At 36.8% G+C, this 27,701-nt stretch overlaps 1 protein-coding gene across 3 annotated transcripts in view; it reads right to left on the bottom strand.

Moving 5' to 3' along the window:
• Nucleotides 1–353: 353 nt before the first annotated feature.
• PHKA2 (phosphorylase kinase regulatory subunit alpha 2) overlaps nt 354–27,701 on the bottom strand; it is a 62,151-nt gene continuing 34,803 nt past the window's right edge. The window contains exons 17-34 of one of the 3 annotated variants that reach the window (XM_075196528.1): nt 27,284–27,428; nt 25,442–25,520; nt 23,676–23,851; nt 22,648–22,824; nt 21,368–21,456; nt 20,549–20,682; nt 17,726–17,882; nt 17,563–17,642; nt 16,709–16,787; nt 15,573–15,702; nt 15,249–15,350; nt 14,343–14,461; nt 12,062–12,091; nt 10,785–10,835; nt 6,576–6,749; nt 6,010–6,063; nt 5,438–5,638; nt 354–4,168 (exon numbers count right to left, since the gene is read on the bottom strand). In XM_075196528.1, the coding sequence (XP_075052629.1) occupies nt 3,995–4,168; nt 5,438–5,638; nt 6,010–6,063; nt 6,576–6,749; nt 10,785–10,835; nt 12,062–12,091; nt 14,343–14,461; nt 15,249–15,350; nt 15,573–15,702; nt 16,709–16,787; nt 17,563–17,642; nt 17,726–17,882; nt 20,549–20,682; nt 21,368–21,456; nt 22,648–22,824; nt 23,676–23,851; nt 25,442–25,520; nt 27,284–27,428 (2,151 nt within the window). In that variant the 3' untranslated portion in view covers nt 354–3,994. The remainder of the gene's footprint in view (nt 4,169–5,437; nt 5,639–6,009; nt 6,064–6,575; nt 6,750–10,784; nt 10,836–12,061; nt 12,092–14,342; nt 14,462–15,248; nt 15,351–15,572; nt 15,703–16,708; nt 16,788–17,562; nt 17,643–17,725; nt 17,883–20,548; nt 20,683–21,367; nt 21,457–22,647; nt 22,825–23,675; nt 23,852–25,441; nt 25,521–27,283; nt 27,429–27,701) is intronic. The other 2 variants (XM_075196529.1, XM_075196530.1) reach the window with 2 other exon arrangements.

A 27,701-nucleotide genomic window follows, 5' to 3' on the forward strand; every position in this document is an offset into this window, starting at 1 on the left:
ATGAAACGCCGGTATGTGACCAAGTTTGTTCTAATACGTTTGGATCATACAAGTGCAGCTGCTGGCCAGGGTACAGCCTTGCAGAAGACTCACTGAGATGTATTTTCTATAGGTAACTTTGTTAATCGTTATAAAATATCAAAATCATTGTGATTTAATATAATGTGTTGTATATATGCATATTAATATACATGTTCTTGTTTGGAGTGCATGACGTTAGGTCTCAGGAAGAACCTCCACACCACCAAACATCTCAATGATGACAATATTTTACTTCTTTAAATGTTACTGTGCATCATTTTTTATCAGCGACAAACAAATTAAGAGACATGATTTATAGAAACACAGACACCTAATGTAATATAGCTTTTATTAAATGGTAAGAAAAAAAGAAATACGTCCAAAAAAACAAACATACATAATCTGTTGCTGTTAAATGAAAAACAAGATTTATATGCCGGCCATATGAAATGTGCAGAATACATCTGTTTGTTTCTACATGTGTTCATACATTCAATACAGTACATGTAGCTCTTTCAACTAATGTTTTACATTCAGTCCTGACTGCAGGACGTACACTGAGTTCTCATCAGTAAATACAGAAGCTTATACATCGCTGACAGTATTTTAAGAACAATATGCCAGTGTAGATATAATTTATTTTTCTAGTGGGGGGGGGGGGGGGGGGGTCTATAAATAAAGTACATTAAGATGGACTTCAAATGCAAACTCTACTAGGTAGATACCCCAAGCAAAGCTCTATTGTGAGCTCCTGATAAGTTAGACAACACTCTCATTAAGGTTAGGGACAAGGCTTCACCTAGGGTTTGAAAATAGGTTCTGCGTTTAGTTATAGGCTCTTTGATCCAGTTACTGTTACTGATTACTCTGTGGGTTTTGGTGGGGATTGGTTGAAGCTAGCTTTGCCATTTCCAATAAGCAAGCTCTTATCTCTAACCGTAGTGATGGGATTTTCCTTAAAGCAGAACCCATGGAAAGCTGAAATGCTAAGTTAAGGGAGACAATGCACACTGCTGTAGCCTCTTTTTTGTAACCTGTAAATAAGTATATAACTAGTTAATGCCACACTTCCATCTTCCAGCTAATTTTACTACTGAATCCTATTGGTCAGAGGATCCCAGCTTAGACCCCAAACTCCATTTTTATATAAAAGAAACAACATAAAAGTATTAAACAAGTACATGCTAAACAAATATTGACATTATAATAAACATAAATCTACTGTTGTAATATAATTTATTCTGGTAATTGAAATGATTAAATATAATATTTACATTGCTGTCAAATAAATAATACAATCAAACATGGTAAATAGAAGTTATCAGCATGCAGACAGGACTTCAAGGATACTGTCCATTTGTATATAGTGTAACATGTTAGGCACGGAGTACATATTTACCATGAAATTTCCATAGAGATCTAGCAAAGGAAAAATATTGCTTGAATAAAGCATTTCTTCTGAAAAATCACATTCATGATGCTTCAGTATATAAGATGGCTTTTCTAACAAGATCCAAAAATGCCACTTCCCAGACATGTATTTATCTGCATTAATTATTTTTATCCATTATGAGACATTATAGTTCAGACCTAATGTCATTTGTGCATTCACTTGTAAGTGCACTAATGTCTGGCATTGGAAAAGCAGATGTATAAAAAATGCACGAAACATTTGTACACTTAAAATACGTATGGCTTAAGCTCTATTCAATAACACCCCGTTCCTTGTAAAACGCTGCCATTAAGACACTGTGCTATATTCATAGTGATTTCAGTATTATATACTGTGATGTCCGTATGAAACTAAAGTGATACATTCAATTTGTTATATTTGCTATAAATATAAAATTGAAAAGGCATCATAAAAAAATTTAATTTAAAGGGATATTATACTTATACATTATATTTAAAAATAATATTGTGTAGAGATCTTCTTGATGAATAAAACAAGGATACACACAAAACTAATAAATGTTTCAATCAAAAGTTATTACTTGGTAAAGGTAAACAAGTAGTATACCATTTACCGGGAAAAACCAGTCACTTGGGAACATTGTACTGATGAAATCTATGAGTAGTGTTTCATCACAGCAAAGGAAGCCATACGGTAGCTCCCACTCATACACATATGCCTAGAAAACATACTAGCCCACTCTCCTGGAATGTCCGAGACTTCCGAATTTGGGGAGTCCTCCTGTACATCAGGTCATCCTCTTGTATCTTTCCCACTTCCTAGTGACATGGGCAGGACGGGGGCCTCGATTACACGTTTTGCTTTATTTTAGCATCGCGGCGCGATGAAACAATTGTGGGAATGGGCCGCAGGGCCAAAATGATGCGATTCACAACGACATGTCTCCCCACCACCGCGCTGGGCTCTTGTCTTGGGGTTTGCTAAGGCTGGAAAGTATGATAGAAAATGTAAGTCTATCTTATAACAGACCCATTAACAAGTTAAGAGTGCCATTAAGCAGGCAGTAAGTGGCATCCAAGTTCAGATATTTTTCATTAACCTACATCTTCTCACTACTTACACTTAAGCTGATGTGTTACCATTGACATTACAAGAAAACAATTCTACAGGCTCATTATCAGTAATAGGACTGCAGTATTGTACTCAGCATGACACAACAAGCCCTACTGCAAAAGCAAAGTGATTTAGAAGGAATAGTTTGCTACTGGGAAAATGCCATCTGTGCACAAACAAAGGTGTTCTTTCTGGGGTGACATTGCTGGTTAGTAAGGTAGTTAGATTAATAGGCTTATCATGTCAGCTGCAAGCTCTATTGGAGATCTTTCATAGCACAGGCTAAGAAAATTGTAATCTCTTTTAAGTTACTAGTCCTATGTTGTTCAAAGCTGCATGTGTTAACAATGTGTTGATGTGACTGAAGAAAATAGAGGAAAATGATCTTATAGCACTTGGAAATAACTATTAATATACGTTGGAATAACTGAGCTTTAATATCAGTAGCCTGACAGGCCTAAAGAACCAAGGTTGTCTCACTGGAGATTGCACCCTTAATTTAACAATATATTATACTTCTATAATATAATTTATAAAGAGAATGTACATGGCTAAAAATGGTCCAACTTCATCATTATGTTGAGTCTGTTAAATATATAACCCGCCCCTTTTATTGTATGCATAAATGATATTTGCCATTAAAGTGTAAATTGAACAGAAAAACATTTAAGCAATTAATTAAAATGTAATGATCAGATTCTGCAATGTGCTACCTCTATTCAATTTTACTTGGCTGAGCCTCTGCTCCACTATTTGAGGAGCATTTGTTTTGTGATTGGAAGGGTCTTGTAATTTATGGAAGTCAAACTAGTATAATAATAATAAAATATGCTAATAAAATATAGCTTATAATAAATAAGGAGAGCAAATAATAAAAAAGAGTAACTTTTGCACCTGGGCAAAACCATGTTGCTTTGGAGCGAGAGGTAAATTTAAAATGTGGGGAGAAATTTATAGCTGGGATAGGGCATGTTCTAGATCAACTTTAAGTTTCAGTGTAAAAATAAAGCTATCAAGTATTTATGTGCTACATGAAAAAACAGCCAGCATTTAACTTATGTGCAAAATAATAAACTCATTTGTACCCATTGCATTGTAACATGGTTTGTCCCAGAGAACATTTACTCCTTGTTTTTGCCTTACTTTCCTTAAATGACTCAGGCCCTATGTCTATATTTATTTGCAAAATTCCCACAACCCAACAGAAGGCTGAAATTTTACAAGAATGCTTCCAAGGTTAACCTATAATTAGAAGATTCCAGCCATAATAACAAACAGCAGGTAATTGAGTTGAATGCTTTTGAGTCTGCAGTAACAGCTGAACACTGAATACCACAATACTTTATGGTCGTTGGGGAAGATGAACAGTGTGACACCTGTAATGGGTGATGCCAATAAATAAGAGCGAATCATCTGATACGATACTTTGCATTGCACTCTGACATTTCATTGCATCAAACAACTTGTACTGGGTAAAAAGTCCTGCAGGTAAGTGGCCACAGCTTTGGTCAGGTAAGTCATTGTGCCAAAGGCCCCACTTGGAGCACTATCATAGAAAAAGCTGCAGATCCCAGTTGCTGGATCCTGCTCGAGGTAAAAATCTCCTGCTCCAAGGGCTTTCTGTGAAACAAAACACATATATAGGTTTGCATTCCAGATACAGTTAAAATATGTTTACTAAGTGAGACAATTATGTTTCTCAGAAATATCCTAAATATTTCCTGGAGGTTAGAGCTGCACTATCACCTATTGAAAAGTGTTATGAACCCTACAATCAGCAACTAATAACCTCTATACAGAACCTATGGTGCAGGATGTTTTTCACCATTAGCAACCACAATGTTCACTGGTGCCCGGATGCCCCCTGGACTTGATGCAGGTTCTAGCCAATCAGCTGCTGGGTAGAAATCATGTGAGCAGCAAGTGTTACTGATCAACTACTGGGTAGAAATCATGTGAGCAGCAAGTGGGACTGACCAACTACTGGGTAGAAATCATGTGAGCAGCAAGTGGGAATGATCATCTGCTGGGTAGAAATCATGTGAGCAGCAAGTGGGAATGATCATCTGCTGGGTAGAAAGCATGTGAGCAGCAAGTGGGAATGATCATCTGCTGGGTAGAAAGCATGTGAGCAGAGAATAATGAATGCTCATCTGTTAAGTGATGAGTCTAGCAAGAGCTGGTAATCATCTGCAATGTGGAATCCTTCTTAGCAGCTCAGGAAGCAAGGTGAGTACGGTTGCTCAGCAACTGACACAAAACAACTCTAAAATTCAGCAAAATGTTAAATGGATCTCTAAGACAGAGCAGAAAACAAAACACAGAGCAGCAAAAACATAACAAAAAGATTTTACAGACATGCCCCCGGCTAGCCACAGCCCCGATGGCTGTTACATGCAGCTGCTTTTCCCAATGCTCTGCTGTGTTTGGAATACAGAACGGGCAAATCAATTTATCCCACCACTTTTAAATGCCATTGAAGGTTGTTGTGTGCGTGCAGGAGGACTGAAGCCACAGCCTTTTTATCAGATAAATGGCTGCCTGTAGGGCCCCGGCTAGAGGGATGAAGCACATCCTAGGTGATACTGCAGCTTTAAACATACAGTTTTAATAATTAATGAATGTTTTTCAGTATCTGAAACGGTCATGTGTGGTTAACAGACACACATGTCAAACATTTATAAAGCCGTCACAATAAATCAGCTCACTGTACTTTCTGTAAACACCACACTGCACTAACATTTGCACAACACACAACAGGCAATAATATATTGAATTTAGGACACTTCCTGGAAAGAAAAACTGTTTTAAAAAAAAAAGAGAACTGGTGAATTTATGTGAAAAAGTGAATGGCTCCAATGGGGAGTTAGAAGATGTAGGATTCCATACCTGGTCCTGAAGAAATAGGTCACTGGCCATATGCACAATACGATCCACATGGATAATGCCACCAATACTATCCACTTCCATATCTGACACAAGTGTGAGCACATGTATTGCCTCCACTAGCAGCTGCCTGTACTCGGGTTGAGGAACGTGGTTGAGGACAGACTCAACGTGGACGGCAAACTTGATCTCACAAGCAGTCATCTGGTAACAGTCAAACACATTCTTGTCATATCAATCATTTTAAAAGATTGTGAAATGTCGTTTTGGAGCAAACTTAAACAAATGCAAGCATGGAGCAAAACAAAAACCATTTTTTTGTAAACTGTGGTATCCAATCACATTGTATTTGACACCTGACAAAACTGGTGTAAACAAATATGTTATTAGATACTATCTAGTTTAAGGCACACAGTAGAAGTAGCAAGCTTAAAAACAGAGTTATGTGACTTGCCTCATCCGCTCTAGCTTTGCACCATGGTAGTATATCATAATTTTTGGAGTAATAATTATAATAAGTTCCACATATATGTATGTATAATATATATATATGCACGTTAAATATTTGATGTTACCTCTCTTGTGCTTGAGGAGGGAAGAACATACCCATCAATAGACAAACCATGGCACTGTAGAAATAAATATAAATTATTCCAGAAATTAAAATCATATTTGTAAAACCCCGTATAAAGTAGGTAATTGTTAAAAAACAACGACTGGGCATACAATGCAACTTGACATAAAATACAATTCAATAAAAAAGTCTTGTAATATCCAGAAATCGTTGTGTAAAAGTTCTTCTATTGCAAGATTAGACTAGGGGAGATGGGAGACAGATGGGACATTCATTTGGTTGACATACAAAATCCTGCATGATATATTGGTGGGATGTGACATTGACAATCCTCATTCTTTCAATTACAAATGCAGACTGCACTGTGCATGCACATGATCAGAGGCGTCGAACGTTAGCATCACAAGACATCATAAAAACCTGTACTGTTTTACATGATGTCTTGCAATGTAAGCACCCATCCAAGGAGTACTTCAATGAGCCTCGTTAGATTCGAAACATAATGTGCAAAAAAAAAGAACACCCAAAAATGCTAATAAAGATGCATAGTCCATTTTAATGACTCACTTTCTGGAGAAGAGTCCACACTTTCTGGTAGAACCCCATGGGCACCCGGTTGATAGCTCCATCAAGTCTTCTTCTCCTAAGCCACTGGCCTTGGTGATCATCCCAAACAAGTTGAGGTCCACTGACAGCTACTGGAGACAATGTCCCTGTTGGAGATGATGGGCTACTGCATCTCTGTAAGAAGACATGAAAACCCCCTAAGCAAATGCAGGTAGATTTATTTTCCATAATTAGGGATTAGCATAGCGGTCCAGGATTAGTTTCCCAGTAAATAGCGGTATGAGTAATTATTTTCAGGAAGCCAAAAAGAGAAAACAAATAGGAAGAATAAGAAGATTAAAACCTAATTTCTCTGCAGCTGATTATGTAATATTGTACTAATGAACTATGCAAACTGTGACTTTCAAGATGCCGAGGAACTACATGCCCTGTCAAATTTATTTTTAAATAAACCAAATCATCAAAATTCAGTATATATCAGTATATTTCTGAACACCTCTCCACCCACAGATATTTAATAGCGCTGATTGATAATACACATATTAGGTCAGATTTTATTCACAATGTTATGATGAATTAAACTTTATGCAATTAATGTTTTTTTTTATTAACATGGAAGCATTACTGTCCACAGTCAGCCTGTAAAAAAATAAACACTAATGGCCTGAGTCATTAAGGAGAGCAAAACATAAAAAAGGAGTAACTTTTTACCTGGGCAAAACCAAGTTGCATTGGAGGGGCAGGTAAATTTAAAATCATCATCTATTTATATAGCGCCACCAATTCTGCAGCGCTGTACAGAGAACTCACTCACATCAGTCCCTGCCCCATTGGAGCTTGCAGTCTAAATTCCCTAACATACACACACTGAGAGGGACTAAGGTCAATTTAATAGCAGTCAATTAACTTACCAGTATGTTTTTGGAGTGTGGAAAATGTGAGGACAGATTTATAGTTGTAGCAAGGCATGACCTAGATCAACTTTAAATTTCAGTGTAAAAATAAAGCTATCAAGTATTTGTGTGCTAGATGAAACAACAGCCAGTATTTAACTTATGTGCATAATAATAAACTAATTTGCACCCCTTGCATTGTAACATGGTTTGTCCCGGAGAACATTTAATCCTTTTTTTTGCCTTACTTACTCCTTAATGACTCGGGCCCTTAGCTTTTTAGTTTTTAATAGGTATTGATATTTTAAAATACTTTGACATACTGGCGCTGCCCATAAAGCAAATGTACATGATAGTAAATTGAGGTACTGAAAACATACAATAAAAGAGCCTCCAAGTATATATTTAGAGGAACATGAAAGGAAAACTAAACCTCAAAGCTGCATCTGGGTGTTTGATGTTTGTGTATTGCTGACAAAAATCTCCATTTTCATTCTCTTTCTTCCTGTTTAGCCTAGTGCAAACTGTTTGATTACAATTCCAGACTTTTTCTACTTGGCTAAGTCAAGGATAGTAGTATTTTTCTAAGCCAATCAAGGGACAGTAATATTTTTCTAAGCAAATCAAGGGACGGTAATATTTTATAAAAACAAAATGTGTTCAATTTCAAATAACAATCTTGCAAATGAGACGATCATGTTGGCTATGCAGATCATTAGCACACACCCAGAGGAAGGAAGAGGTTTGTAAGGTTTTACAAAAATGTTCATTAGGCCATTAAATATCAAATAAAAAAACTAGTACCTTCTATTTAAGAAATTAACCTTTCATGCACCATGATTTAAAAGGAATTTTTCTTGTATGCAAGTGAAAGATACTGGAACACTGCAGTTGTAGCAATCATTTAGCACTTGACTACAAAAAATGTAAGTGCTCTCATTTTATTAAATTGTGTGTTGTTTTACTACAGAGTCTTGACATTTCACACTGTGACTTATTTCAGCAATAAATTATGAAAGTTTAGAGCTCAGATTTCTATCATTAATAGTATAACCCAGGGTTTCCCAAACCCAGTCCTCAGGGCTCCCTAACAGTGCAGGTTTTTTGGATCACATGTGACATAATTAGGACCACCTGTGGATCTGTTACAATGTGTCAGTCAGTAATGACTACACCTGTGCTCCAGCAAGGAGATATGGAAAACCTGCACTGTTGGGGAGCCCTGAGGACTGGGTTTGGGAAACCCTGGTATAGACACTGAAAAACATGAAATGCTTTTCTACTGTAGCTTTCGATTTTTTACAAAGAATTTTTATCAGTACAAATACGATATTCACATAAGCTTAAGATAATGATATTTTATTTTAAAAAATGCCAGCCTCCCTATATGGTATGCAAGCTTATAAATATATCTTTATACATAACGACTTTCATCCTAATACAGTGTTTCCCAAACCCAGTCCTCAGGACCCCTAACAGTGCAGGTTTTCCAGGTCACAAGTGAAATAATTAGTACAACCTGTGGTTCTTTCAAAATGTGTCAGTCAGTAATGAATACACCTGTGCTCCAGAAAGGAGATACGGAAAACCTGCACTGTTAGGGGATCCTGAGGACTGGGTTTGGGAAACACTGTCCTAATACATGTATTTCCCTAGAAACCATGGAGACTTTAGGCTTTTATGTAGATGACATGATGATTCTTTTTCTAAGAGACCTCTCTAAGTATGCTACACGCAAATCCTTTATAACAAATGGTCTAAGATAGATGTTAATAAATAATAATAATAATAATAATAATAATAAATAGAATTTGGCCCATATTCTGGGTTATTCATGGCAGGAATCTGGCAAAAAAATTTATATTCCTACAGATCTTTACTACCTATTGGGATATCACAGGGGGACATTCAAATCCCCCCAGAATACTGCAGCAGAAAGCCTATTACCGTTAATACAGTAATTTTAACCCTGCTTTCTGCTCACGGCTCAAGGAGCTGCGAGCAAAAAGCCGGCACTGAAGTTACCGTATTAACAGTAATTATGCGCACTATTACCGAAATATTGTTAATTATGCGCACTATTACCGTAATATTGTTAATTGTGCGCACTATTACCGTAATATTGGTAATTATGCGCACTATTAACGTAATATCAGTAATAGTGCGCAGGCCACGTTACTTTTTACATTAACGCGGCCAATTAAATTCCCCCCATAGAGTTTAAGTATCTGGGCATACTTACTAATAAATTGTTCTCCAAATTCCAGTCAGTCAACATTTTTTTTTCTTTACAATAATTCAGGCTAAATTCCAGAGCTGGAAAAACTCTGATAGACAGAGTTAACATAGTAGAAAATATACCACTTACCATAATATTATATGTCCTTCAGTATATTATGGTCAATGTCAGAATCTAGTTTTTATATAGGCCATATAAAGGAACCTTATAGCCTTCTTTATGTGGGACACAAACATGGCCAAGTCTAAGCTTTCTACATTACAGAGACCTAGTTTCCAGATAGAAATTCCCCCTACGTAAGTTCCTACACTTGAGGCTCCTTCATTCAAGGCCTCCTTTTTATCAATACCTAAACCAACTAACCAATTACTTGTATTCTTAAGGCACAGAGGGCACAGGGACTGGCAATCAGTTTGTATAAAAATATCTTCCCAGCACCTCACTGTTGTTAACAGTTGGCCAGCCGTCCTTCCATCTGGACTGAAGGCAGAACAATGGGTTGATATATTTGAGTCACCTCTTCTGTTTCCTCCCCTGCAGCAGGCTTATACAACTAAACATAATAACCTAAACCTAAGTTCAGTAAGGTTGCACAAGGCCAAATTGTTCTCTACCATAAAGTGTAACAAACATTGATCTCTACCATAAAGTATCACAAACATGGTGTCAGACTTTTAGCCCTTGAATGAGTTTGCCCAAAAGTCTCACCCTTTTTTGCAGAGGTGATGACTATTTAAAAAAAAAATATTAAATTTTTCCAAACACATTAACACCATTTATGCCTATTTGATATCTTAGATGAGATGTGGCAGCATCATATACATTATATATTATATTATATTACAACAATATACATTACTTACCAGCTCAGAAGAAAACAGTTTGGCCTAACAATATATGATAAATGTGCATATAGGGCATTTTGGGTGAATTATTTACAGATTTTGATATTTAAGTAAAAGAACAACACTTTGCTTATCAGGCAAATTGTCTTACAACAACACTCGGGAATACAGAACATGGGATGTATATGAGGAGTTGTGACAGAAAGTACATTGAGACAAATGATGGATTTACCGTAGACCTTGATGAATGGATACTGCTGCTTACAGAATGCCCATACAAACACTACAGGAGAACACAGAAGACAAAGCTTGTAAATAATATTCCTACTAAGCATGCAATGGATCCAAACACATGAAAGAAGATGGGTGAAGGGAGCTGAGGCAGTTAGTAAGCATTTGTATATTAGCAACAATATTCCATCTCTTGTTCTATTGAAAGTCACAAATCATTATATATAATTGATCCTTCAGAGAGCAGTCAGCTGTGTTATACTTGATAATATACCATTATCGGGGCAAACATTATACTTCATACCAGCTGACACAGCGTATGTGTAAAACTAATGCCAGTAATCCAACACTGTCCATGGAAGATTGGATAATTCTTAATACCATGAATCTAAAGTATATTCTGATTATCATTTTCACCTCTAGCTAAAGAGATATAGCTAAAGTACATCTGTAGCTAAAGTACAGAGTAAAAAGCATTGAGTCGGAGCCAGTTTGGGCCAGGACTGCAGTAATTGAACGTGTTTGCTATCCCACAAAGTTTAATGTATTAGACCTCATCCAAGAATGCCTGAATAATCAATGATAAATTGGATAACTATAACTTTAATAAGGTGTCTGAGCCCCTCTCTTCATTTGGGTGATGTTAGCAGGAGGTGAAGAAGATGAAACACTGAAATTCCTGAGAGATTTAAATAACTTTCCGGAAGTTACAATCGCAGTTTGTGTCCTGTGAAAAACACTTGGGTAAGTGACAGTAGTGCAAGATGAGATCACGGCAAGGGGCAGCTTAATATAGATATAAAGAGGAAAATAAACTGATTTTCTTTTGTGTGGCTGATAAACAAAGGCCACAAAACAAGCAAACCAACAATCTGTTGCTCCATTCCTCCATTTAGAAGCAATGCTCTGAACTACTGCAACAAACAGACACAGTTCTAGAAAAAGAGACAGGTATATGGAGAGAAATATTATATAGTAGCTAGGAGACCTGGAAGTAAAAGGTTAGCCAAGCTGGATGAAAGCAGATAATCCCAGATATGGAGTAATGTGTTACTGCATATTCAGCATTTTAGACAACTGTATTTTAATAGTATGCAGATTGTGATTTATAGTTGGTAAGTTTATGATTTTTCTGTATGTGTTGTAAATGATAGCTACCTTAACAGACAGCTGTATAGGGATTATTTATGGAAAGGTATAATTAAAAATCTGCAATTCAGCACTATAAAGCGTTAAATAGTTAAGCAGACTATAGATGAGATCCCAATCATTGTTCACCTGATCGTCTGCACTAAATCTCCTATCCATCTGAAACCAGAAATAAATGATATCGTGATTGCAAAAAAGCAAAATAAAGCAAATAAACAGACATGACTTATAACAATCCCAGCAATGACGAAAATAACAGATGTGAAATTTCCAGAGGATGTATAGATTGAAATAATAAACTTGCTACATATTTTACATTAGATTGTCAAGAGACGGATTTAATTTCTGCAACTTATTTACTGATGCATTTCTATAGGTACATTTATTTACACTAGATTTGAGCCTAGTGCACTATGTCAGTGTAAAAAACAGGAGAGCACATAAATAATGTGTACTCTATATACACATACAGGGATTAGTGTGAGAGGTGTCCGGCATATTATTCTGTAATCACTTCAGGAAAACTGTCTTTATTCAGCTGTGATATAAGAAGGCAACTGCCCGGGAAAAAGTATAGAGCAATTTGCAGAATTAATATTACTTGGAGATTCCTGTAGGGTGCTCCCTTTCTTTATGTTTGTTTCCAAGACACACGCACAAAAAAACAATAGCTTAAAAATGACTAGTCCTCTTTAATAACCAGCTGTGAAAATGGTTATTTACAGCAATAGTAGTGGACTATGGAATGAATGAATGAATGAAGTAAACTATGTAATGCATTCCCATAAGAAACTATTAAAAATACATCTATCGAAAAGAAAAATACAGATCTGCTGTCATTAATACTCACATGTATGATGTGCTGCACCAGGGAGTAGTCTATGTATGTTGTATCTGATAAATATATGTATTGTTTCCACCTAAATAGCTAAATAACAGTGTAATTAAATCTCTCTGCTATTATACAGTACATATGTTGTCTGTATGATAATAGCAAAGTTGTGCATAATGTGATAATATATATATAGAATTAAGATATATCTAATGTAATGAAGTCATATAGACAAGAGAGAATAATGTCATGACGGTGTTATTAAACAATGGGAAGGCACAATTAAAAATGAAATTATGTTTACCTAGATTTGACCATTCAAATATCTGAGTTCACTAATACCCTGTTCGTAATATGTTATGTAGATAAGGGAAATACTCTAGAATTAGACACGGGTCGAACGTTTTTCGATGGCTATCCGATCACCCGGTATAAATGTACACTGATACAAGCGATAAGGTTAGTTAGTTTGGATGTTCTTTATTTGTTTTACTTTGTGTTGTATAAAAAACTCAATAAAAAGACTTTATTTAAAAAAACAAAACAATATGTGAAATCAAATTAAACTCAAACATCTGTTTTTTTCGCCTTTAAAAATACTTTCCTATTGAATTCCAAATTGATATATAAAGTAATGTGAATTGACAAACGGGACTTCGACAGGGCTAGTGCTAGTGCGGGTCGTCATCATCATCATCATCATCAGTGTGTCTCGTTGCACCAGCCCTAACCAGCACCTGCAAGAGATACTCCTCCTCATAGGAGCATATGCCTATATGTATGGGAATAGGATGCGCTCATGCATAAAAGGTTATATTGGTCAGGGAGAGCAGCTTTGTTTCTATTCTGCATATGCCTATATGTCCTAATCAACCTCAGTTGCAATTACACAAAAACACCCTGATGGCAGACAGCCTATGTTCGCCCCTCCGCCCCTTTCTATCGTTTCTCCTCTTCAGTTGTAAGGAGTTGCAGGTGTAAGATGTGACTAAATCTGCACACAGATGTATGAGTCCAAATCTATATGAGGCCCGTTTTCCATAAATGTAACAATTGCCACAATTCACAACTGGATCAGGAGACTCTAAGGGGCATATTCAATTGTCGTCGGAAACGCAGATAATCTCGCGCTCATCGCACTATTACCGTTACTACGGTAATAGTGCGCGTAAAAACAGTTAATACGGTAATTTTCTAGCTGGATTTCAGCTCGCAGCTCCCTGAGCCGCGAGCTGAAATCCAGCTACATATTACCGTATTAACGGTACTAGTTTTTCCGCGGCGCGGAAAACTAACAATTGAATATGCCCCTAAGAGCCTGTAGGTAAGCTATGTCAATCAAAAGCATATAATGGAAGGGGGGGCATTTACTTGTGACAGAGGACCCTGGACACCTAGCAAACACAGGTACTGATTTTTACCCCTTTTGCAACACTACAGAAACTATAATGAAAACGAACAACAACGGTTCTATATGGGGAGGGAACTTGATAGAATAAAAAAAAATTGGTGGGTTAAGATACCAGTTAACTTCTCTTATTAATGTTTGACACTTATCAAGGAGTAACAGGAACTTACATGCTTCATTTCACTACGTAGCTTATTAATACCAGTCCTTTCAGTCTTGGTGGCTCCTGTGTGCCCCATCTCGTGAATAGAAATCGCTGGACTGGTGGCACATGACTCAATTGGACGCACTTAAGAAACAACAAAGAAAATGAAGAATAATACATTTGCTATACACTTGTTCTCTATTGTAGGACACTGTTGATACTAGAATATTGTTTCAATCGAGTGACTTCCCCTCCCCCCTGCGTGGTGGCTTCCCATATGTCTTCCCTTGAATGACCCTCCCTTTCCCCCTTTTTTTTTCTCTGTACCCCATATACCCCTGAAAATTTCAATAAAAATTATTGACGATAAAAAAAAGAAACAACAAAGTATGTCAGTACTATTACATGTCCTTTTACTTGAATGTACATTTAACAAAATAATAAAAAAGCCAGAAAGTTATATTTTATAGCAAAGCAATCAGTCATCACCTTGTCACAATTCTTCCCTAATATAAGAGCATTTATGGATTTTCAGAAAGGCCACACCCAGTCCTAGGCTGACCAACCTGCCACTACAAGGGGCTACTCCTTGTTTCAACATTTTGCTATTTTAAAGAAAAAAATCCTCAACTACCATTCTAATCCCTCATAGTAGACATTCAGCATGCAGTTTCCAAGGCTAATGGAAAGGCGCATACCAGTTCATTTTAACGTTCACTGGGAGTGCTCCTTTTTAACCCCATAGACGGTGTGATAAATACACTCCGGGACAAATGTCTCTTACTTCTCACCCCTGCTTTAGGCTCAGAGAGAACAGTTCCTCTAGTGAACAACATATTATAACAATAAAAGAACACGTGTGACTTTTAAGAACATTAAAACTACATATAATGATTTATGCTCTGATTATAAAACATTCAGATTCACTTACAACTACGTTCCACTCCAAACTCTTTCCCACTCAGAATATGGTGAAGTAGATTCTTCATGTCAAAAGGACTAAGACTCATCAAACTTTCAGAGGCTTCTTCACCTAAATATACAAGTTTTGGTGCAGGTTCAAATAACATGTAAAAATTAGATTATGTCTTATTAATGTCAATTTTGTGAGTCAAATTTAGGTGAAATATTTTAGATTTAAAAATGCAGTTATACTTTGTTATCTGATGAAATGTACAACATGCGAAGCCGGCAAACATTATTCTATAATAGTAGCGGATTCTGGTACGTTGCAGGATGGAGGTCTACAACTAACCTGAGCAGTTTAAGCTCCTGGCGAGCTCAGTGGCCATCACCTGTATGATGAGACCAATGCGGAGCCTGAGCATCTCTCCAAAGAGACTGGGCTGAGACCGGACATACATTGCTAGATACAGCATTATCTCCTAGAACAGGAACACATACAGGCATTTATAAATATGGAAACTAATGGAGGAAAACAAAATCTTGGATGACCATATACAATTTTGCATTTATTCTGTGCTTTTTTTCACTTCGGATCTAAGAATTGTTGTCATAGGCATGTAGCCCTTTTAAATAGGATAACCCATACTTAACAACTTTTAAATAGTGAAGTCTGGGATATCATGGATAGGGGGCGTGGCTGACGGGCAGGAGGGGGTGTGGTGTAGTCAATCACGTCATTTTGGCCCTGCCCCCGCGACTGGAGCGTCATTTTGTAGCAGGGGGCGGGGACAAAATGACGCGATTCACCACAAATCGCATAATTTTGGCAAGCAAATTGCAGGATGCGGGAGAACTTGCCTGCTCTCCTGGGAGTCCGAGATCTACCCGGATTTCGGGAGTCTCCCGGACATTCCAGGAGAGTTGGCAAGTATGGGATAACAACCGCATTATTTTCAGAACTTATAGTGAAAGAAACCATATATACATTTTTGTTATCATTTTGCTTTTTAGTTAATGTGCCTTTTTATCTGTCCCTCCATCCTTGCTAATTCCATTAAGTGAATGGCATCCCATGTGAGATAGAATAATTAGTGGAGACAGATTCACTGTATAAGTTTAAAAAAAAAATGGCTGCCACCGTAGCTGTGGGAATATATAGGTTATTTTAAGACTTTCAGTAAAGAATGTATTGAATATAGTTTGCAGTGTACTGCCAATTTTCAAATAAAAGTACACTTGGCCTAATTTAAGAAAGTGTAATTGATGTGCACTGCAAAACTAAATTGGTTTTGCTCATAATAAGCTGCAGTTATATATACAGGTCCAATTTACACTTAAAGCAATGTTTTAGATATGGTTGAGTGTATGGCTGCGTACTCCTTTAGACATTCATACAATTACAGAATTGTATTAACATTTATGATAACTAATCCAGGTTTGTTTTTTCACTAGTGTCATGCAAGCAATTCTCCCATCAAGTCTTACCTGTGTGAGCACAGCAATACTAATATCTTGTCCACTTGCTTCATAGATTAGATCAGCCAATTCCTCTGGAGGCAAAGGCCTATGGGATGAAAAGGCAATATTACATACATGTATTTACCACAGTCACCCTCTTTCTTTAGTGAAAACAGTGATTTAATTTAAGCAAATCTATTCCTAAATTAAACAGCAAATCCAGAGGTGCATATGACCTTTGTAAAGCCAACCCTCATCCATTTACAACAAAATTAATTCATAATACTGCACTTATATGCATCACAAGACCAGATATATGTAGAAGACATGTCACCATTTTCTCAACTGTGCTATTGTTGTTTTGAAAGTGTAATTAGCCACAAATATATTATACAATAATATACAATAAAAATTCCACCTGGCCCCTTGTGACATATCTGAAAAGAACAAAATTTTGTCATGTAAAGGACTTTATTCTAATTATACAGCATTGTACATTAAAACATGAAAGATCCTCACAATGACTTCCTCTCAGTATATTGGAGAGAGAGTCACCTGAATAGTTGTACTTATTTTAACCAGGTCTCTCAGATACCTCAAACAATAATACATTAAGGGGGGAATTCAATTGTCAGCGATGTGGCGGGCAGACATGGCGGCATGCACATTGACGGCAATTACAGTAGAAATCTCCCGCTCATTTTGCGAGTAAAAATGAGTAGATATTTCTGGCAAATCTTCGCCGTGAAGTGTCTCACGGATGTTCCGCAGATACTTTGTGGCTAATTGAATCCCCCCCCCCCCTAATTCTTGTTTTTGCTTTACTTTTCTGCGTTAGTTTAGAGAACATGGTGATATTATTAGTAATGACTAGCACTTACGCTGTAATGGTTTGTTCCCGAGGTTCGGGGGGCAGACCGACCGTCAGCTGCTTCTGGTGTGACAGGATATCAGTGCATGCCTAGAGGAAAGGAATAGTGGTGCCGCGATTTATCATCTTTACGGTCACAAGAAATCATTTGTCAGCGAGTATATATATTGTACCTCGGCAAGCACTTCCACCCTCTTCTTCAGTAGCCCAGAGATGTATCGGATTAGCCCCCACTCTCGGTTGAGGCCAGCTTTGCCGTACAGCTCATTGAGCAGACAGTGCACTGTGACTCCACACTGCTCATTGACATTAGTGTCCCACTCAAGTCCCCTATGCACATAAGGATTAAAACCTGTTATAACATCAACTATTTTCATCAGATACTTCATAAAGTAAATTATTTATGCTTGCAAAAACAGTCATTGTAACACAACGTTGTTCACCAATATATGTATTTATATTTTACTTAAGAAATACCCCATTTAATGTACTATTTATTCAGGGTTTCTAAGGATCTACTCTACAATTCACATAATGGGCAAAAGGGATGTGGCCTTTACAGAGCGGATATTACATCTCCTTTGTCCCACAATGGATACATTTGGTTGTTCAGGGGTATTTTAGTCAGTCAACTACACTAGTATTCAACCACATTATCTTTAGTCCAAATTAAAAAACTGTAGGAGATTTTGAATGGGCAGAACAATCGCTGGAGGTCAACTGTTGTTCATACATGTGGTGATGTCAGGCAGATTCGGATAAATATGCATATTAACGTGTATGATCAGCGATAATAAGGTAAACTAAGCACTGAATACAGCAATAAAACCTCAAATCATTTGCATTTATATGGCTCATCCAGACAACTGCTTCTGCAGGAAGTTCTTCTGTCATCATCATCACCATTTATTTATATAGCGCCACTGATTCCGCAGCGCTGTACAGAGAACTTATTCACATCAGTCCCTGCCCCATTGGAGCTTACAGTCGGTTTCAAAACTTCCTGATAAACTGCTTGTCTAAACAAACGGTCGATGTTAAACAGTACTTAACACAACACACATCTATATCAATGTATTATGGTTTTTTTTTAATACAGGCTCTACAAAAAAAAATTATAAAAAAGTTATTATTTATTAAATATCAACTGAGTTCTATAACATGAATACTGCTATGACTAATATTCATACATTATGGTGGGTGGATAATTTTTAGTTTCTATTAATCATAAAATCCCAACAATGTAGAGATAACAATCTATGCTGCAGAGACCCAATCAAGTAGACTAATATCACAGATTATCAGCACAGAAAGGGAATACAATCTCCCAGGTAACTTGCTGACCACATAGTCCTCCCACAAACAAGGAATTTCCACTGTGTGGCTTTACAAAAACAATACATGTCAATACCTTAAAGTGGACATGTCACCAGGCCTTCTGCCATTATGGGCCTGGTTCGTTAAAGAACGTAAACGCCAATACATGCCCTATTTTGAGTAAAATCGCACTGCACATGCCCAGAAATGGACTAAGTGTATCCAATTAATCTTCGACACTTCAGACAACCTACGATTTCATGGGCGGCTTGAGGAGGTGAAGAAGCGTATGTACGTAGTCAATTTACAGTAAGGGCGTAACAAGCTTAGGGCATTTCTCAGGTACATGTTTTTCAGTCATATTACTTGCACCAGCTACATATCCGGTATAAGTTCTGAGTGATAGTGATTACAGTCACGTATACATGCTAGAACATGTGTTTGCAATCAAGAGCAACTGTAAAATGAATTTTATGTACAGTAGACATTAATAACATCATGATAAATGTGTTTCATGGGGGGAAATTTAAAAAAACTTTTTTCTTTTTAAAAAAAAATAAAAATCTTTCATTAATGGCTATGGGCCTGATTCATTAAGGAAAGTTAAGTAAAAATATTGAGTAAGTAGTCTCCTGGACAAAACCATGTTATAATGCAAGGGGTGCAAATTAGTTTTCTATTTTGCACACAAGTTAAATACTGTCTGTTTTTTCATGTAGCACACAAATATCAACATTACATCAGTGTACAAATAAACTTTCAAGTATTTGTGTGCTACATCAAAAAATAGACAGTTTTTAACTTATGTGCAAAATAGAAAACTAATTTGCACCCCTTGTATTGTAACATGGTTTTGTCCAGGAGACTACTTACTCAATTTTGTTACTTAACTTTCCTTAATGAATCAGGCCCATATTAACAGGTGACAATGATTGAATACTTTATTTTCCTGTGCGTTCTGCTGGGACTTTATATTCCACATAAGTATTGTAGGTGTCTGTTGTGCCTGTCTCAATACGGCAAGTGCCATATAGGGGTTTCTTCAGATCCGCCGATAGTTGTACTTATGTGTGTTTTTTTAAAAAACGCACAATACGCTTATTTTGAGATCTTTACTGAATCAGGCCTTATATGTTTGTTTTACTGCATCATGCGCTATATAGTATAAAAGAACAGGGGAAAAGGCACTATGTAACAAAGCATTAATAGTGCTCTGCTTTAAGGTGCTCAGTTAAAGTTAGATGTATATCTGTTTGTATCCCGTAAGATTCACATTTCCATACTGCTCAAGCACAGCAAATATGTCTACACATACATCCATATGTAGTTTTTTGCATATTGGTGAATTGCACTTCTTTACACTTAGAAAAATGGAACGAGGCAAGCATTGGCGGGTAAGAGTTTGATTCCTGACCATGGTTTTATCTGTCTGGAGTTTGCGTGGGTTTCCTCCGGGTGCTCCAGTTTCCTCCCACACTCCAAACACATACTGGTAGGTGAATTGGCTGCTATCAAATTGACCCGTGTGTGTGTGTGTGTGTGTGTTAGGGAATTTAGACTGTAAGCTCCAATGTGGCAGGGACTGATGTGAGTGAGTTCTCTGTACAGCGCTGCGGAATCAGTGGCGCTATATAACTGCTTCCATAATATAAATATAAAAGTAGACTGCTGTCACTCACTTTATAACATACAATATGTACAGTATATCAGCCTGGTCCTGAAGTGTAGGGCATTCCTTAAGCTGCTCCACTAATCTTTCACAGTCGACGTTACCGTGTGAGTCCTTGGGCAAATTTAACTCAGTTTCTTTATTCTGTGGGGCATAATATAAGAATTACATCTGTCCAGCATGCAGCCAAAGTCACTGCCATATTAACAGAATAAGTTATTGGATGTTACATTAAACAGTATATGCCACATAATGATTATTGCTTTGATTGTACAAGATAAAAATAAGTATTGGTCATTTTAAAATAAAAAGATTAAAATATAAAATTAGCTACATGTACTTATCAAGTATAGAAGTTGTTCTGGGAAATTAAGTTTCGGATTATATTAATGTAATATTACAATCATCATCACCATCAGCTATTTATACAATCCCACACAATTAACAGAAATACCATCCCCAATGTTTTTTTAGTCAGCAACGGCCGATATATTATATTGTATCTGCTGTCTACACATTTTGGAGGCAGCTATTTTGATCAAGAGAATTAACTGAGAACCAGTGACATTACAGAGAATGTTGTTGCATCCACAAAATGGCTTCCTCACTTTGTAGGTGAACTGTGCACTTTAAGCAAGTGAGGAATCAATGCATCATTTTGCTTACACATATTCCCATTATTAGACATCTTCCAACAACTCACACTCACTTCATAGATATTTTGATAATGAACCACTAGTAAACTCATCCCTAAATGTTCACCACCAGTATTTGTAAACTGGGGTACATAATTAATAAAATTCAATGTATGTCAGGAAAGTACTTTTACCTTAGACTTGTGAAGTTGAGGAACGTCTAAGAGATTTAAAGACCTCCGGTGACCACTTAAGTTTTTAGTGGGTAAAAACAGTGAAGAATCTGAAATGCAATACAATTGGGAAGATTGTTAATGATACAAAATACAGCTATACATTTATTGCATATGCACAATCAGAACAGTGTCTCCTATAAATACTATTTTGAGGACCCCATGATTCTGGAAAATAGGGCATACAAAAAACCTTTAAAGGCAAGTTGTACTCATGAGTTGGGCCTATGCCACCCTTAATAGGAAAGACATTGGGGGGTATTCAATTGTCAGCGACTTTTTTTTTTTGACAGCGTTAAGTTATTTTAATGCAGTTTTTTTATCATTTTCGAGCTGATTAATTTTACCCGCAATTCAATTCCATTTTTAACGCTACGTTTTTTTTCCTCAAACGGTCCTCTCGCGCTCCAGTAGAAGGTCTATTGAAAGTATAGGGTGTGCAAGAGGCAGCCGCGTTAAAAGCTATTCAATTGTTTTTTAACGCAGCGGGTAAAACAGGCTAATATGCAGTTTTATCTCGCACCTCCTTGGGGTGTGTTAAAAATAAAAACCTCTGAAAAGTATTTGAAATCATGTAAAAATGTGGAAAAAAAGTTAAATTTACGTTTATCACTAATGCTTAACTTGTGTAAGTTAATTTTCTTGTGAAAAAATAATTAAATAAAAAAATAATTATAAAAATAAATAAATAAAATCACTAATTTATATTTATGTATGTTTTTGGTACAAATATGAACGTAGTAATGTGTTTTGACATGGTATAGATGATTGTATGGTAAAAAAAAGTTCAATTAAAATATATGCTAAAGAAAGTACTGTAATGTAGATATTATCAATGTGTAATGCAATCTAATGTATGGAAATGTATGCAAAACCTTTTTTTTGTGTTATAGATGACCGCGTTAAAACTACCCTTCACTCCCCTAAAATCTCGCAAACACAATTTTTAACGTGCGGGAGCAGCGTTCCCTCTTCTTTAATTGAATTGCACGAGTTTTCCCGTTGCGCTAACTCAAAACGGTCGTTATTGCCGTCAAAAACCCACGGGAGATTTTTTTTTTTTCACACTGCGGGGGGAAAAAAAAACTCGCTAACAATTGAATACCCCCCCAATGAGTGAAAGACTGGCAGCTGTTTTTGTACATGTATGCAAGAATGTCATTGCCTAAATATTAGTTTTATCACCAGCAAACGTATAAACAGAAAGCTATTTTCCTCATTACTCCTACACATTTACTTACTAGGTACTTCCAGTCCTTTTGATTTGGCCATCAAGGAGAGTATATCGCGGGTGGAATGAAGGGAACTAAAAGCATGGTACTGTGATGAGCTGGCGCATGTAGGGGGCAAGTGTGTGGTAGAAGCCACGCTTTGCTGTAGTTGGTTTATGTACTGATCGAGTTCATCTTGTACTTCATCTGAAGAGAAGCATAAAACATATAGATTAACCATGGTGCTGTCTAGAAGCACATTTACCTCTGAGAAACACAAATGATTGATGATTACAGGACTGTAAGTTTTAACATTTCTATTTATTTATGGTGAGTTAGAAATTCTACATTAAACTCATTTGTATACATTGACAGCAATATCATATACATTATAATACAAACAAAGTAATTTATCTAATGATTTTAGGGTTGTATTTAATTCAAACATGTAATTATAAATGGGGGAAAGATGAAGGGCCTGATTCATTAAGGAACTTAAATTAAGAAGTTTCTTATTTAAGTCTCCTGGACAAAACAATGTTACAATGCAAGGGGTGCAAATTAGTTTTCTGTTTTGCACATAAGTTAAATACTGACTGTTTTTTCATGTAGCACACAAATATCAACTTTAAATTTCAGTATACAAATAAGCTATCAAGTATTTGTGTGCTACATGAAAAAACAGTCAGTATTTAACTTGTGTGCAAAACAGAAAACTAATTTGCACCCCTTGCATTGTAGCAAGTTTCTTAAGTTAAGATCCTTAATGAATCAGGCCCGAAATGTATAAAGCTGAATTTATTTTGTCGCTTTTGAAGCTGCCACACATTGCCAACAATTTTCACTGGACAACACATTGGAGGTTAAGAGGGTCCAAACTAATTGCCAATTGGTGATGTGTGTCGATTTCAAAATACCTAAACAGCCGGCGGTTTAGTCAAAATTGACAGAAAGTATGACGTAGACCTGCTTCTGATAGGCTACATAGCTCAAACAGAATCATTTTACATGTAGCATTGGCCAAAAGTAACATCATTTCTTAAATTCCTTTTTCCTACCATTTTCATTATGATCCACTTGAAATCCTCCTAATTCATATTCATAGTCAGTGTCTGGGCTATAGTAGCCCTCATTATTTTCATCGAAAAGCTTTTCATCACAGTCGGCATCCAGAAAACTTAGGTGAGTAAAGAATGATGTAGTAAGGAAATCAGACAGCTTTCCCATTTTCACTCTAAAAAAGAAGCACATTGGTTGATTACAAGATTGGAATATTGCAGATATTTAATCCCACAGCCCTGGTTATATGCTTCTTATGATAAGATCACCCATATAAAATAACATGGTAAACTGCAGTTGATTAGGACTGAAGATGGGGAACAATATTTAGAAAGTATTACTTATAACTCAGTAAAAATAAATCTTCAAAATATTTAAATGAATGCAACAATGTGAAAAGTAGGACCAAGATTTTATGAGGCCCGAGGCAAGGAGCCACTTTCCACAGAAACCAACCACTGCAACATCCCAATACCAGCCACTTTACACACACCCTACTATCATATTGTACAGATCCTATTGTCAGCCAAAAGTCTGCATATCGCATAGACTACATAATATAACTCTGCATTATACACATCTCATAAACTGCACTAATGAACCCGGCATTACAATTATCTGCTCTGAGGGGATAGTAGACTGTGCCCCAGTGGTGCAACGTTGGCCTATACCATGGATTGTCATTTGCGGGGTGCGGAAGGCTCATGTGTCATACTTGCCATGTGTGTCTCTACATTAAGTACCAAACAGAGACAGACTTCTGCCTGCAACCTCACAAATAGCACATCCAGCATTAGTATTACTCACAACACCTCACAGCTGGGTCCATGGGGCCTCTGTGCACTCTCCACGGTACCACTAGATTTAGGCCCCTGCAGCTCTATTATGACTTGACAACTGTGCCTACACCTTCCTTGCTACTGGTTTGGGCGCTGCATCTTGGGTCCTAGAAAGCACCTATGGTGCCTTGCCGATAATCTGCACTGTTATTATGTATACATTTGCCCTAAAATTCAGAATATTGGATTATTAGATATGTTATTTAAACCTCTGCAAGCTCTTCTTGTGCACCTGCCATGCATTCTAGGTGAAAAGTCATGTCAAATCACAAGTACCACTGCATTAGAGAATTGCAAAGAACTATAGTGTAGCTGTTTACATCATTTTGTTCATTAACTCATGGAAGTAAGAATAGAAAGATGTTGTTTCTATTGAATACTTTATGTTGGAAAATGAAAAGGTTTTAATTATACTGTTTCCCAGTTTGTCTAAATATGAACCAAGACTACCTACACATATAGGGACTGTCTCTGTGTTTGTCTAATCAATAACCTTTTTTACTTATTTAAATATCAGGGTTATAACGCAATCATTTTGTCTTTTAGGTTGAACAGGTGCAACAAATGCACCTATTTCGGATATGGCTAAGGATTGCCCAGAATCCTTTGCGTGTTATAACATCTTGGTGTATGTTTACTAAACTGCGGGTTTGAAAAAGTGGAGATGTTGCCTATAGCAACCAAACAGACTCAGTTGTCATTTTGTAGAATGTACTAAATAAATAACAGCTAGAACCTGATTGGTTGCTATAGGCAACATCTCCACTTTTTCAAACCCGCAGTTTAGTAAACATACACCCATGTCTCCAATGCTAATGTTATTCTGTCTAACAAATAAACTGAATTATACACGTTATAATAACATAAAAAATAGCATGTTTTGAAATACCTTTGTGCAATTTAATACATGATTATAAGATAAGTACCTTGCGCCTCCTAAATATCCGTCATCAAGTTTTCTAATTGTAGAAAGAATAGCTGGATCTATGTCAGAGCCTTCCTCATCTACAATACAAATTCATTAATATCACTTGACTTAATAATGTACAGGAAAACATGGTTGAAATGATCACAAACTACAAGGATTTACACAAAATTTAATTTATATTGCGCTGAAAAATAGTAAATAAAATAGTTTGTCAGAATCAGCTCTTCAAATTGTACTTATCACTTTACCTTTAAAGCAGTTAACATTTTTTTGTGCTAATGGCAATACAGGCATATATTACTAAAGGCTACTCATAAAGCTTACACTGCACCAGTCCAGGTTTACCAGCAGTCAGTAAATGTACTTACAGTCAGTAAAAAAAAGGTCACATTTCGTCTGTCAGTATATTTTGCTCAAAATGGAGGCAGCCATTTTGTAAACAAATATCTGTGAGAAAGAAGCCTATCAACTTATTAGGACTAGAGAACCTCACTGACCCCTGTGAACTGGTTTTGGATCTAGATTAGCTTCGTGATTTGGTTTTGAATTTTTTAGAAAAAATCCTAAAATATGCTAAAAGCACATAATTTTGCTCTTTTTTTCCCCTACATTATTATTAACCTCAATAATACTAATTTCAAGTCAGTTGCAGTCAATTTTGACCACCTCACAGGTCACAATATTATTTTCATACACTTTCGGGCAAATACTGCAGCGACCTGGCTGGATGCTAAGCGACAGAGCAATGACACAAACACACTGCAGTTCCTAGCACATTTAGGACACATTGGCACACAGCAGGGGCAGAAAAGACAAATGGGGGTCCGCTCTCCCTCCCACCCCTCGCTATGTTGGATCTAAAAAAAGGAATTCAAAACTCGTGAGGTCTGAGACGTGACAACGTCACAATGACGTTTTGCCTCGTTTAGATTCCAAGGGCGCGCGACAGTACTGAGCCAAAATTCAGGTGTGTTCGTTTCTCCAGGAACTGAGCCTGAGCATCTCTAATGAGGACACATACAAATTAGTCAAGTCATGGAGTTACAGTGATGTCACTGTTTCCTAGTACACTGACAGGTCACAATCTCAGGAATGCGGGTAAGACCAAAAATAGTGCTAAAATAATATATACGGACAATAAAACTGATATTTGCAATGTAAAAAAATACACTTTAATGTGTTTTTATGTTAAAATCATGGGTGTCCTGCACCATATCATGCTACCTCCACCCTATTCCTCCATTGTTTCGGTCACATGCACTATGTAATAACTCATTGTAGGTAGAGATGTAATTGCTGTCTTAGCAGAATTAGGGGAGTAGCTGCAGGAGAGGAGGTCATTAAGACAGTGGTTATAGAAGGAAGAACAGAAGACTAGTGTTACCCTGTACTGCTTCCTGCAATCAATTTACTGCAAGTTAGGAGCTAAGAGGTGTGGTGAGAAACTAGTCTCTCCCACCCCATTTTAGATGAGGTTCTCTCATGGGAGGAATGGACTTTATTATAATGGACCAAGTCATCTACAGCATTGTGTTGCCAACAGATATATTTTGTCTAAGTCTAGAAGACTGTCAAAAGTTAATTAATCAATTTGTTATGTTTAATAATCAGCCATTTTTACACATAACAAATTGATGATAACTGATTGCAACTCGGATCAGGTTACAACCACGATCACCAAGAGATTGTAATAGAGATACTTCTGGCTTGACATACACCGAGCTGATGCAAGGAGCATCGAAAATGAGTCTCTATGTCAATCTAATATTTATATCATGGCAGCAGTGGACACAGTGCAGGATAATCCTAGTGTCAATATACAATACAAAGAGCAACATACTGAGCATGAAGTGAGTGATGGGGAACGTGAGGGTTGGTCTGCCAGTCATTCTCCAACAAGAACTCAGGTAGGACAACTCAGTCCTGAGCATCTCCACAATCATCCTGCTGTCCAGAGCGAGGTAGAAGTGGTGCTGGTCTGTGAACTAGGGGAGGAAGCATAGGATTGTGGAAACAATGGTCATATTTTATGAAATTACTATATTACACGTCATTTTATAAACAAACAAACAGAGAAAGCTGAGAGGACACAGAAACCTTCCTTAGAAGATCAATTCATTGAAAACGAAAGTTATTTTCTAGAAAAAGAAGCCATTGGAAAAATAAAAAAAATGTTTATGAAAAAAGCATCTGTAATAGAAACAAGGATATAACCATATTTGAATAAACTGTGAAGGTGGGGGAAACATTTTTATATG

This window comes from Mixophyes fleayi, chromosome 2, assembly GCF_038048845.1.
Source record: "Mixophyes fleayi isolate aMixFle1 chromosome 2, aMixFle1.hap1, whole genome shotgun sequence".
Classification (NCBI taxonomy): domain Eukaryota; kingdom Metazoa; phylum Chordata; class Amphibia; order Anura; family Limnodynastidae; genus Mixophyes; species Mixophyes fleayi.